The sequence below is a fragment of the Trichechus manatus genome, unplaced genomic scaffold (assembly GCF_000243295.1).
Source record: "Trichechus manatus latirostris isolate Lorelei unplaced genomic scaffold, TriManLat1.0 scaffold00161, whole genome shotgun sequence".
NCBI classification, from domain to species: Eukaryota; Metazoa; Chordata; class Mammalia; order Sirenia; family Trichechidae; genus Trichechus; species Trichechus manatus.
In genome coordinates this window covers 4148586-4160943 of record NW_004444097.1, presented here as the reverse complement: position 1 = coordinate 4160943, position 12358 = coordinate 4148586, and the positions used below count along the sequence as shown (strand labels likewise).

Genomic DNA, 12358 nt, shown 5'->3' with positions numbered 1-12358 from the left:
ATTGTGATCCCTGTCAGAGCGGTCGGTGGTTGTAGCAGGGCATCATCTAGTTCTTCTGGGCTCAGGCTAGTGGAAGCTGTGGTTCATGTGGTCCATTAGTCCTTTGGACTACTATTTTTCTTGTCTCTTTGGTTTTCTTCTTTCTCCTGTGCTCCAGACGGAATATGACCAATAGATGTATCTTAGATGGTTGCTCACAAGCTTTTAAGACCCCAGACGCTACTCACCAAAGTGGGAGGTAGAGCATTTTCTTTATGAACTGTGTTATGCCAGTTGACCTAGATGTCCCTCGAGACCATGGTCCCCAGCCCTCAGCCCCAGTAACTTGGTCCCTGAAGGTGTTTGGATGTGTCTAGGAAGCTTCTATGACTTTGCCTTGGTCAGATTGTGCCAGCTTCCCCTACATTGTGTGTAGTCTTTCCCTTCACCGAAGTTAACACTTGTCTAGTATCTAGTTAGTGATTTCCCCTCCGCACCCTTCCCCTCCCTCGTAACCATCTAAGTTTGTTTTTTTGTGTGTATAAACCTGTTCTTGAGTTTTTATAATAGTGGTCTCATACAGTATTTGTCCTTTTGTAATTGACTTATTTCACTCAGCATAACGCCCTCCAGATTCATCCATGTTGTGAGATGTTTCACAGATTCATCATTCTTCTTTCTCGTTGCATAGTATTCCATTGTGTGTATGGACCATAGTTTGTTTATCCGTTCGTCTGGTGATGGGCACTTAAGTTGTTTCCATCTTTTTGCTATTGTGAACAATGCTACAATGAACATGGGTGTGCAAATGTCTATTTTTATGATGGCTCTTATTTCTCTAGGATATATTCCTAGGAGTGGGATTGCTGGATCGTATGGTATTTCTATTTCTAGCTTTTTAAGAGGTGCCATATCGTTTTGCATAGTGGTTGTACCATTGTACATTCCCACTAGCAGTGCATAAGAGGTCCAATCTCCCCGCAACCTCTCCAACATTTGTTCGTTTCTTTTTTTTGTTTTATTAGTGCTGATAATGTCAGGGTGAGATGATATCTCTTTGTAGTTTTGATCTGCATTTCTTCGATGGCTGATGATTGCGAGCATTTCCTCATGTGTTTGTTAGCTGCCTGAATGTCTTCTTTGGTGAAGTGTCCGTTCATATCCTTTGCCCGTTTTTAATTGGATTATTTGTCTTTTTGTTGTTGAAGTGTTGAAGTATTGTATAGATTTTAGAGATTAGACCCTTGTCGGATATGTTGTAGCCAAAAATTATTTCCCAGTCTATAGGTTTTCTTTATAGTCTTTTGGTGAAGTCTTTTGATGAGCCTAAGTATTTAATTTTTAGGAGCTCTGAGTCATCTAGTTTATCTTCTGGTGTTTGTGCATTGTTAATTATGGTTTGTATTGTGTTTACGCCATGTATTAGGGCCTCTAGCATTGCCCCTATTTTTTTTTCCATGATCTTCATCATTTTATGTTTTATATTTAGGTCTTTGATCCATTTTGAGTTCATTTTTGTGTATAGTGTGAGGTATGGGTTCTGTTTTATTTTTTTATAGATGGACATCCAGTTTTTCCAGCACCTTTTGTTAAAAAGAGTGTCTTTTCCCCATTTAATGGACTTTGGTCCTTTGTCAAAGATCAACTGGCCATAGGTGGATGTATGTATGTCTGGGTTCTCGATTCTGTTCCATTGGTCTATGTGTCTGTCATTGTACCAGTACCAGGCTGTTTTGACTACCATGGGTGTATAGTAGATTCTGAAATCAGGTAGTATGAGGCTTCCTACTTTGTTAGTTTTCTTCAATAATGCTTTGCTTATCCAGGGCATCTTTCCTTTCCATATAAAGTTGGTGATTAGTTTTTCCATCTCGTTAAATAATGCTGTTTGTATTTACATTATATCTGTAGATTGGTTTGGGTAGAATTGACATTTTCACACATGTTGACTCTTCCTATCCATGAGCATGGTATGTTTTGCCATTTATGTAGGTCTTTTTTGGTCTCTTGCAATAGTGTTTTGTTTTCTTTGTATAGGTCTTTTATGTCCCTGGTTAGATTTATTCCTAAGTATTTTATCTTTTTAGGGGCTATTATAAATGATACTGATTTGGTGATTTCCTTTTCCAAGTTCTCTTTGCTGGTGTAGAGGAATCCAACTGATTTTTGTATGTTGATCTTGTGCCCTGCTACTCTGCTGAATCTTTCTATTAGTTCCAGTAATTTTTTTGTAGAATCTTTGAGATTTTCTACTATAGAATCATATTACCTGCTAATAGGGATAGTTTTAGTTCTTCCTTTCTGATTTGAATGCCTTTTTATTTCTTTTTCTTGCCTTATTGCTCTAGCTAGGACTTTCAGCACAGTGTTAAATAGGAGAGGTGATAAAAGACATCCTTATTTTGTTTCTGTTCTCAGGAGGATTGCTTTTAACCTCTCTCTGTTGAGAATGATGTTGGCTATTGGTTTTGTATAGATGGCCATTATTATGTTGAGGAATTTCCCTTCTATACCTATTTTATTGAGAATTTTTATCAGGAATGGATGTTGGACTTTATCAAATGCCTTTTCTGTGTCAATTGAGATGATCATGTGATTCTTTTCTTTTGTTCTGTTTATGTGGTGCATTATGTTGATTGATTTTCTAATGTTGAACCATCCTTGCATACCTGGTATGAAGCCCACTTGGTTGTGGTGTATTATTTTTTGATACAATGCTGAATTCTATTGGCTAGAATTTTGTTGAGAATTTTTGCATCTATATTCATGAGAGATATTTGGTCTGTAATTTTCTTTTTTTTGTAGTGTCTTTGCCTGGCTTTGGTATCAGGGTTATGCTGGCTTCATAGAATGAATTCAGGAGTATTCCTTCCTTTGCTATGCTCTGAAATAGATTGAGTAGTACTAGTATGAGCTCTTCTCTGAATGTTTGGTAGAATTCTCCAGTGAAGCCATCTGGGCCAGGGCTTATTTTTGTTGGGAATTTTTTATTACCTCTTCAGTCTCTTCTCTTGTTATGGGTCTGTTCAGATTTTCTATCTCAGTTTGTCTATCTAGGTTCTCAAATTTGATTGGAGTACAAATTTTCATAGTATTCTATTATGATACTTTTTATTTCAGTTGTGTCTGTTGTAATGTCCTCCATCTTATTTCTATTTGGGTTATTTGCTTCCTCTTCTGTTTTTCTTTTGTCAGTTTGTCCAATGGTTTGCCAGCTTTTTTGATTTTTCAAAGAACCAACTTTTGGTCTTGTTGATTCTTTCAATTGTTTTTCTGTTTCTCTATTTCATTTATTTCTGCTCTAATGTTTATTATTTCCTGTCTTCTAGTGCCTCCTTTTCTTCTAGGGTTTATTTTGCTGTTCTCTTTCTGTTTGTTCAAGTTGTAGGGCTAACGTTTTGATTTTGGCCCATTTGTCTTTTTTGATGTGTGTGTTTATTGCTATAAACCTGTGTCCCAAAGGTTTTGGTATGATGTGTTTCCATTATCATTTGATTGTCGGAAGTTTTTGATTCCCTCTATTACCCAGTTGTTTTTAAGCAAGGTGTTATTCAGTGTCCATGTATTTGATTTTTTTTCCTTGCCCTTCTTGTTATTGATTTCTACTTTCGTGGCGTTGTGATCAGAGAGAATGATTTGTATTTTTTTGATGTTTTGGATTTTATTGAGACCTAAAATGTGGTCTATTCTGGAGAATGTTCCGTGTGTTGGAAAGGAATGTGTACTTTGCTGCTGTTGGGTGCAGTGTTTTATGTATATCTATGAGTTCAAATTGGTTAATTGCAGCTGGCCTTTACATGTTCTGTATCTTTGTTGAGTTTCTTTCTAGATGTTCTGTCCTTTACCAAGAGTGGTGTGTTGAAGTTTCCTACTATTATTGTGGAACTGTCTATTTCTCTTTTCAGTGCTGTTAGCGTTTGTTTTATGTATTTTGGAGCCTTGTCATCAGGTGCATAGATATTTAAGGTTATGTCTTCTTGGTGGATTATCCCTTTAGTCATTATATAATGTTCTTCCTTGTATTTTATGGTGGATTTTGCCTTAAAGTCTATTTTATCTGAGATTAATATTGCCACTCCTGCTCTTTTTTGGTTACTGATGCTTGATGTATTTTTTCCATCCTTTGATTTTTAATATATTTATAGCTTTTTGTCTAAGGTGTCTCTTGTAGATAGCATATTGATGAGTCTTTTTTGTTTGTTTGTTTTTAATCCATTCTTCCACTCTCTATGCTATAAACTTAAGCCATTTACATTCAATGTGATTATCGATAGGTGTAAGTTTATTGCTGTCATATCGTTGTGTTTTATTTTGTGGTGCTTATGTTTTCTTTGTTCCTTTTACTTTCCTTTGCTGAGTTCCTTTTGCTTGTGGATTTTCTTTTCTTTTCTTTAATTGTTAAACATATTTTGTGTTTACTGAATCTTTATGTTTTTCTTATTTTTTATTCTGATGAATAGGTTCGTTAACTTTATTTGTGGTTACCTTGAAATTTACCCTTATCTTCCTAAGTTTGAACCAGTCTTTTATTACTTGATAATGCTTCGACTGGGTCTCCATTTGAAAGTTCTATACCTACACCGTTTATTCTCCCTTTTGTTGTTTTGATGTTGTCATCATTTACAGATTGGTGCCTTGATTTCCCCGTTTTAAGTTTTTTAGCTTTGTTTTCTTATTGAGAGTTCTTTACCTAGGTTGGTATCTGGCTAATGTTGTCCTGGGTACTAGACTCAGATTGTTGTCTGATGTTATTGGTTCACTAACCAAAGGACTCCCTTCGGTATATGTTGTAAGTTTGGTTTGGTTTTTATGAATTCCTTTAATTTCTGTGCACCTGGAAATGTCCTAATTTCACTATCTTATTTGAGAGAGAGTTTTGCAGGATGTATTATTCTTGGTTGGCAGCTTTTTTCTTTCAAGGTTCTGTATATACCTCATCCCATTGCCTTCTTGCCTGCGTAGTTTCTGCTAAGTAGTCAGAGCTTCGTCTTATTGTTTCCCCCTTTGTAAGTGACTTCATTTTTCTCAAGCTGCTCTCAGTATTCTTTCTTTGTCATTGGTTTTGACAAGTGTGATTATGATATGTCCTGGTGACTTTCTTTGGGGTTTATCCTATATGGGGTTTGTTGAGCTTCTTGGGTGGTCAGCTTTTATTTTTTCATGATATTTGTGAAGTTTTCTGCCAGCAAATCTTTAACAATCTTCTGTTTTCCATTTTCTTCCCATTCTTAAATGCTGATCACAGGCAAATTTTTGCTTTCGATTGCGTCCCACATGATTTTTAGGTTTTCTTCATTCTTTTCTCTGATTTTTCCTCATTCGAAATGGTGTTCATGGATTTGTCTTCAATCTGCTGATTTTGTCTTCCATTGTTTCAAATTTGCTCCTAAAACCTTCTATTGAGTTGTCCATTTATGAAATTTTGTTGCTTATCTTTTAGATTTCTAGCGGCTGTTTTTGTATGATTTCTAATTGTTTATTTATTTTGACATTTTGTTCTTGCATTATTTTCCTAAATTCTCCTATTGCTTTGTTTGTGTTTTCCTTGATTTTTTTCTGTGTTTTCATTGGTTTTGTCTGTATTTTCCGTATTTTTGTCAATTTTTTCCTTGGCTTTGTCTGTGTTTTCCTTGATCTCTTTCCTAATCTCTTGGAGAGCCTAAATATTAGTCTTTTGAGTTCCGTATGAGGTATTTCCATTGCCTTTTCTTCTACCAGAAGGTTATCTGATTCTTTATTTTGTTCACTTGCTGGAGCCATCTTGTCCTACTTTTTTATATGTTTTGATATTATCTGCTGTCTCCAAGACATTAAGGTATTATTTTCTTTATTTATGTTCATTTGTTTCATCCTGCTTTTTTGTTTTCTTTTGTTATGTCAGGGCGGGTGGGCTGGGCACGCTTTGCTGCTTGCTCATCTGTGGGCACAGTAGTTCTCACCACCTTGTCTAGGTTGGCAGGGCAGCAGCAGAAAGGGAGAGCTTGCTTCACTCTACACTGGTTTGGCAAGGTGGCTGAGGGAGGACTGGGCAGGTGTTGTCTTCCTTCTCATGTTGGTCCAGTGGCGTGGAAGTGTTCACAGTCCCTTGCCAGATGGGTGGGGGTGTCAGATAGGGATTGGTATGGACTCACTTCCCACCATTCAACAGTTGGTCATGTGGCTGGAGGGGAGGGGCAGTGCAGACCTAGTGTGGTGATGGGTCGGAGCAATGGGGACACTGTAGCCAAGGGCTGGTGAGAAGAGGGGAGGTGGCATATGGGGCTAGGTGGGAGGGAGAAAGAAAAGAAGGAGAAGAAAGAAAAAATGGTGGCATGGCAGGGGACAGTGGGAAGGGGATATGGCATATGTAGCTAGGCGGGAGGGGAGGAAAAAGAAAGAGGAAAAAAAAATTACAGTGTAGTTAGGGCCAGTGAGGAGGGGTGGGGTGGACTCTAGGGCTGGTGGGAAGGGAAGAGAGGTGGCTGAGGGAGGACTGGGGCCAGGTGGGAGGGAGAAGTGGAGAAAGAAAAACATATGGCTGCATGGTAGGGGCCTGTGAGAGCGGGGCAGACCTGAGGCAGCAGTGGGCCCACGTGCCAGTGGCTCTCTAGCTATGACAGTGCAGCAGGGGCTGGCGGGAAGCAGGGGAGGTAGCATACAGGACTAGGTAGAAGGGGGAAAGAAAAGGAAGAAAGAGAAAAAAAACTGTGGCATGGTGAGGCCAGTGAGTGGGGGTGGGGCAGACCTGGGGGCCAGTGGGAGGGGAGGGAGGTGACATATGAGGCTACGTGGGAGGGAGAAAGAAAAAAAATGGTGGTGCAGCGGGAGCCGGTGGGTAGGGGTGTGGCGTATCCAGGGTGGCGGCAAGCTAGATGCTCTCTAGCCACAGTGGTGTGATGGGGGCCAGCAGTAAGGGTGGGAGCTGGCATACAGGGACTAGGTGGGAAGGAGAAAGAAAGGGAAGAAAGAAAGAAAGAAAATAATAATAATAATTAAAAAGAGAAAAATATGATTGGCAGGGTGGGGCTGGTGAGTTGAGGCGTCGAAGACCCAGGGGCCTTAGGAAGGGAGGGGATGTGATGTTTGAGGTAGGTGGGAGGGAGAAAGAAAATAAAATGGTGGCACAGCAGGAGCTAGCAGGTGGGGCAGGGTGGATCCGGGCAGTGGTGGACCAGTGGCTCTCTAGCCACAGCAGCATGGCAGGGGTTGGCAGGAAGGGAGGGAGGTGGTATATGGGGCTAGGTGAGAGGAAGAAAGAAAAGGAAGAAAGAGGTTAAAAAAAAAAAAAAGTCATACAGTGGGAGGGGGCGGGGTAGGCCCAAGGGGGGACTCATACTGTGGATGCTGGCAGCGGAGGCTGCCATGAAAGAGGGGTTCTTCCTTCAACTCACCAGAAGGGTGAGGGGTGGGAAAGTGTATTTCTCTTGTTACCAGGTGCTCTGTCTCATGTTGGGAATTCTGTGAAGTTGCCTTCCTGTACCCCTTGTCTGGGGTCGTTGCTGGCTGTGTTCCAAGATGGAGATCCTGTGCCGTGCTAGTTGGCAGGGGACTTCCACTCTGTATCTGTCCTTGTTCTCTGTTTTCCATCAGTTTCTTCTTCCATTCAGTGTTTGATCTAGTTCTTCATGTCTTCATTTGATGCTTAGGGTTCCAGGATTGATATTTGTATCTGTTTTACTTAGCTTTTCAGGCCTTTGCTGCAGAGGGACAGCCTGGTGCATCTGTCTAGGGTACCATGTTGGCTTTACCTCCTGCAGTGTTTCTTAAGCTGAAAGAACTGAAGAAAAAATTCAAACCTTGAGTTGCAATGTTAAAGGATATATGGGCAAAATATTGACTGATGCCGGAAGCATCAAAAGAAGAGGGAAGAATATACAGAGTCACTGTACCAAAAAGAATTTGTCAACATTCTTTTTGGTACAGTGAGGTAGCATATGATCAAGAACAAATGGTACTGAAGGAAGAAGTCCAAGCTGCACTGAAGGCATTGGTGAAAAACTAGTCTCCAGGAGTTGACGGAATACCAGTTGAGATGTTTCAACAAATGGATGCAACACTGGAAGTGCTCACACATCTGTGCCAAGAAATTTAGAACACAGCTACCTGGACACCCAACTGGAAGAGATCCGTATTTGTGCCCATTCCATAGAAGGGTGATCCGACAGAATGCAGAAATTATCAAACAGTATCATTAATATCACACACAAGTAAAATTATGCTGAAGATAATTCAAACACGATTGCAGCAGTAATTGACAGGGAACTGTCAGAAATTCAGGGTGGATTCAGAAGAGGACGTGGAATGAGAGATATAATTTCTGATGTCAGATGGATCTTGGCTGAAAGCAGAGAATACCAGAAAGAGGTTTACCTGTGTTTTATTGACTATGCAAAGGCATTTGACTGCGTGGATCATAACAAATTATGGATAGCATTGCAAAGGATGGGAATGCTGAAACATGTAATTGTGCTCATGTGGAATCCATACATAGATCAAGAAGCAGTCGTTAGAACAGAGCAAGGGGATACTGTGTGGTTTAAAATCAGGAAAGGTGTACTTCAGGGTTGTATCCCTTCACCATACATATTCAGTCTGTATGCTGAGCAATTAATCTGAGAAGCTGGACTATATGAAGAAGAAAGTGGCATCAGGATTGGAGGAAGAGTCATTAACAACCTGCGATATACGGATGATACAACCTTTCTTACTGAAAAAAACAGTGATAAAAAACAAAGATGTCACCATGAGGACTAAGGTGTGCCTGACCCAAGCCATGGTATTTTCATTCACCTCATATGCATGTGAAAGCTGGACAATGAATAAGAAAGACCAAAGAAGAATTGATGCCTTTGAGTTATGGTGTTAGCAAAGAATATTGAATATAATATGGACTGGCAGAAAAATGTACAAATTTGTCTTGCTTGGAAGAAGTACAGCCAAGAATGCTGCTTAGAAGTGAGGATGATGAGTCTTCATCTCACGTACTTTGGACATGTTATCAGGATGGACCAGTCCCTGGAGAAGGATATCATGCTTAGTAGAGGGTCAGCGAAAAAGAAGACCCTCTACGACATGGATTGACACAGTGACTGCAACAATAGGCTCAAACATAGCAACGAATATGAAGATGGCGCAGGACCGGGCAGCGTTCCTCTCTGTTGTACCTAGGGTTGCTATGAGTCGGAACTGACTCGACAGCACCTAACAACACAGCAACAGCACTTCAGCTGTGATTAGATCATTCTTATTTATAAACTGATAAGACAGCTGAGGAAGAACTTGTGCTAAGATTAAAAGAATTATTTTCAATCCTTGAATTCTTTGCAGTGATCTCTTTAGCCACTTGTCCGTTTATGAAAGCAAGTCTAGTTAAGAGCTTGGTTGCTGACCAAAAGGTCAGCAGTTTGAATCCACCAGCTGCTCCTTGGAAACCCTATGGGGCAGTTCTGCTCTTTTCTGTAGGGTCACTATGAGTTGGAATCGACTCGATGGCAGCAGGCAATATAATTCATGAACCCATTTAACCAAGCAAATGGAAAGTATACTATGTTGCAAAGTGCAAAAAACAAGCAGGGTGCCCAGTGGTGCCCTCCTTCTGTAGAAATCCCTCCCCTCCCTCAGGAATTCCCAAAGACTGAGGCTGGCAGATAACAAGGTAACATTTGACAGTGACAAACAGACAAGGAGTAAAGGAGAAGCAGACTGTAGTCTTCTGACAAGACTTCTCCTACTTGGTGTACGTCTTCGGTTTCCATAATATGAGTTACAAGAATCAAAGCTCTGTTCACCATAATGAGAAATCCAGTGTGAGGCTGGTCCTTCTTAGACCACATCAAAGAGTTTGAATGACTGAAGCAGTAGAAGCACTGATGTTTTACCGTAAAGCAATGGAATGTCACTACTCCAGATACAGCCTCATAGTGGTCCTGTAGCACATATCACCGAAACTATAAATGTGCTTGTTTAAACAGATATGCAAAACTATCCTATCCCAAGATTCTTAGAACCATCTGGAATGTACAAAGTATGTCATGTCATCAGGTAGTGAATATGAATATCCATTCATTCAGTAACTGTTGGTTGATGTTCTGTTGTGTGCCAGGCATGTGCTAGGAACAGGGATTGCAGATGGACAAGACAGATACGATCCCTGGTGTGTGCCCGTTTGCCCTGTTTGCCAAAACAGTCGGTCCCCTTCCCTCCCTGGCTGTCCCTCTGCATCTTCCTGCTTGTCTCCTGTCTGCTGTTGACATAGCGGATCAGCTGAACGGCAGGGGGTGGGGCCAAGGTCAGGGTGCTTTCCCTCAACGGCCAGAGCTTCTCTTGCTTTTACAGGTCAAACCTAGAAGTCAACATTGAATCCTGTATGGGGTGAAGGTGGCTTCCAGCTTCCTCTCAATTCTAGACTCAAACATGATTTTATTTATTTATTTAAAAGCAAAAACGTAATACACTGACCACCACTCCTCACTACAGGTCATGCCCACGAGAGAGGGGTACATTGCCAACAAGACACCTCATTAATGAAGCACACATGTCGAGTGGATCTCTTTGACGACCCCTGCTACATTAATACGCAGGCTCTTCAAGGTATACTTGGCCCTGCTCGGAATCAAAGCTCAGCTCAGATGCTCGGGAGCCCGTGGCACCGTGCAAGTAAGTAGCTGCTCACTGTCTATAGTTGTTTCTGTAACAAATTATCACAAATGGGGTGGCTTCAAGGAGCCCTGGTGGCACAATGGTTAAGTGCTCGCTTGGCTGCTAACTGCAAGGTCGAAGGCTCAAACCTACCAGGTCTGTGGGAGAAAAGTCCCGGCGATCCGACTGAGTCGGAATTGACTGGACGGCATGCAACAACAGGTGGCTAAAGCTACACAAGTTTATTCTGTCACAACTGTGAGGGGCTAGAAGTCCAGCCTTGCCGGGTATCTCTCTGCCTCTGATCATCTTAGCTGAGTGAATACATTCCCTTTTTTGATTCAGCCAGTTTAAGTTGAGCTTTGTGGTTACTTGCTGCCTTTAGCGTCTTAACTAACACAGTGTCTAATTTTTTCTACATCATTGGCTCTAATGAGCTGCCAGAAGCTGCAGGACTAGCCTCTTCTAGCTACAGGTTGCCTTGTTTGAAAGGGAACATGCTGCCTTTGACAGGATATAATTTTTGAAAGCATATTTAATTTGTACAGTCGGGCATTTAAAGAATGACACAAGTGATTACACCTCAAAGTCCTAAACCCTGCGTATTCACCTTCCTGGGCTGCCATCACAGCTTCCCACAACCTTGGTGGCTCAAAACAATAGGCTTTATCCTCTCACAGTTCTGGAGACCAGAAGTCTAACATCAAGTGTCAGCAGGGTTGGCTCTTTCTGGAGGCTTTGAGGGAAAATCGGTTCCGTGCTTATCTCCTAGCTTGTGGTACTGCTGGCAGTTCTTGGTGTTCCAGTCCCTACCTCTGTCTTCACATTGCCTTCTCCTCTGTGTCTGTCTCAAATCTCCCTCTCCTTTGTCTTATAAGAACATAAGTCATAGGATTTAGAGCCCATTCCAAATCTGGGATGATCTCATCTCAAGATACTTAATTACATCTCAAAGATCCTATTTCCAAATTGGGTCACATTTACAGATACTAAAGATTAAGACTTAGCCGTATGTTTCTGGGATCACTATTAAGCCACTACACTGTCTCTCATTTTAAGGAAGGCTATTTCCTTGGCTTTATTTTCAGGGAGCTAGGATTCCTATTTGCCCCAGTCCCTCACCCCAATTAATATAGATTAGAATTTTGTGAAAATGTTCTGTGTTTTAAACAATAGTCACAATTTCTATTCTATTTAGTGATGGTATTAATTTTATTCATTTAAAAAACCCTTGGTAAGTCATCTATATAGCGCTAAAATAAGATAGCTCCTTTTCTTCATCCGTATACTTGGAGTAAAATACAATAAGAGAAACAGTTTTCCTGCCAAATTGCTTCCAGAAATAAATGCATAAACAGGAACATGAGTAAATAAAAATAAAACAAGCCAAAATCCCACAATCAGCTGAAAAATAAATAAACAGAAAATGCTTTTCATAAAATGTTGAAGGTTGTTGGGTTCGGAGATTGGCTTGGTGACATGTTTGGTTTGCTCAAGGATAGAGAGCCAGCCAGTGTACAGTCCTCTCACTAGCCTGAAGTCTCTTCTGGACTACCAAGGGAAACTTTCCAGCTGAGCGTGGCTGCAATGCCAGGACAAAATTTAAAAGGAGATTTTTCTGAGCCTCAGCTTCACCAAAACCAGTTAAACAAGTTGCCATTGAGTCAGTTTCAACTCATGGAGACCCCATGTGTGTCACAGTAGAACTGTGCTCTATAGAATTTTCGATGGCTGAGCACAACTTGGACAAGGAGAGGCCATG

The 12358-nt window shown here is 40.9% G+C and overlaps 1 protein-coding gene across 1 annotated transcript in view; it reads left to right on the top strand.

Moving 5' to 3' along the window:
- The window catches only part of SHC4 (SHC adaptor protein 4), a 179265-nt gene that overhangs the window by 155705 nt on the left and 11202 nt on the right, over nt 1–12358 (top strand). Inside the window, exon 10 of the mRNA XM_004386297.2 lies at nt 10435–10614. Within this exon, the coding sequence (XP_004386354.1) occupies nt 10435–10614 (180 nt within the window). The remainder of the gene's footprint in view (nt 1–10434; nt 10615–12358) is intronic.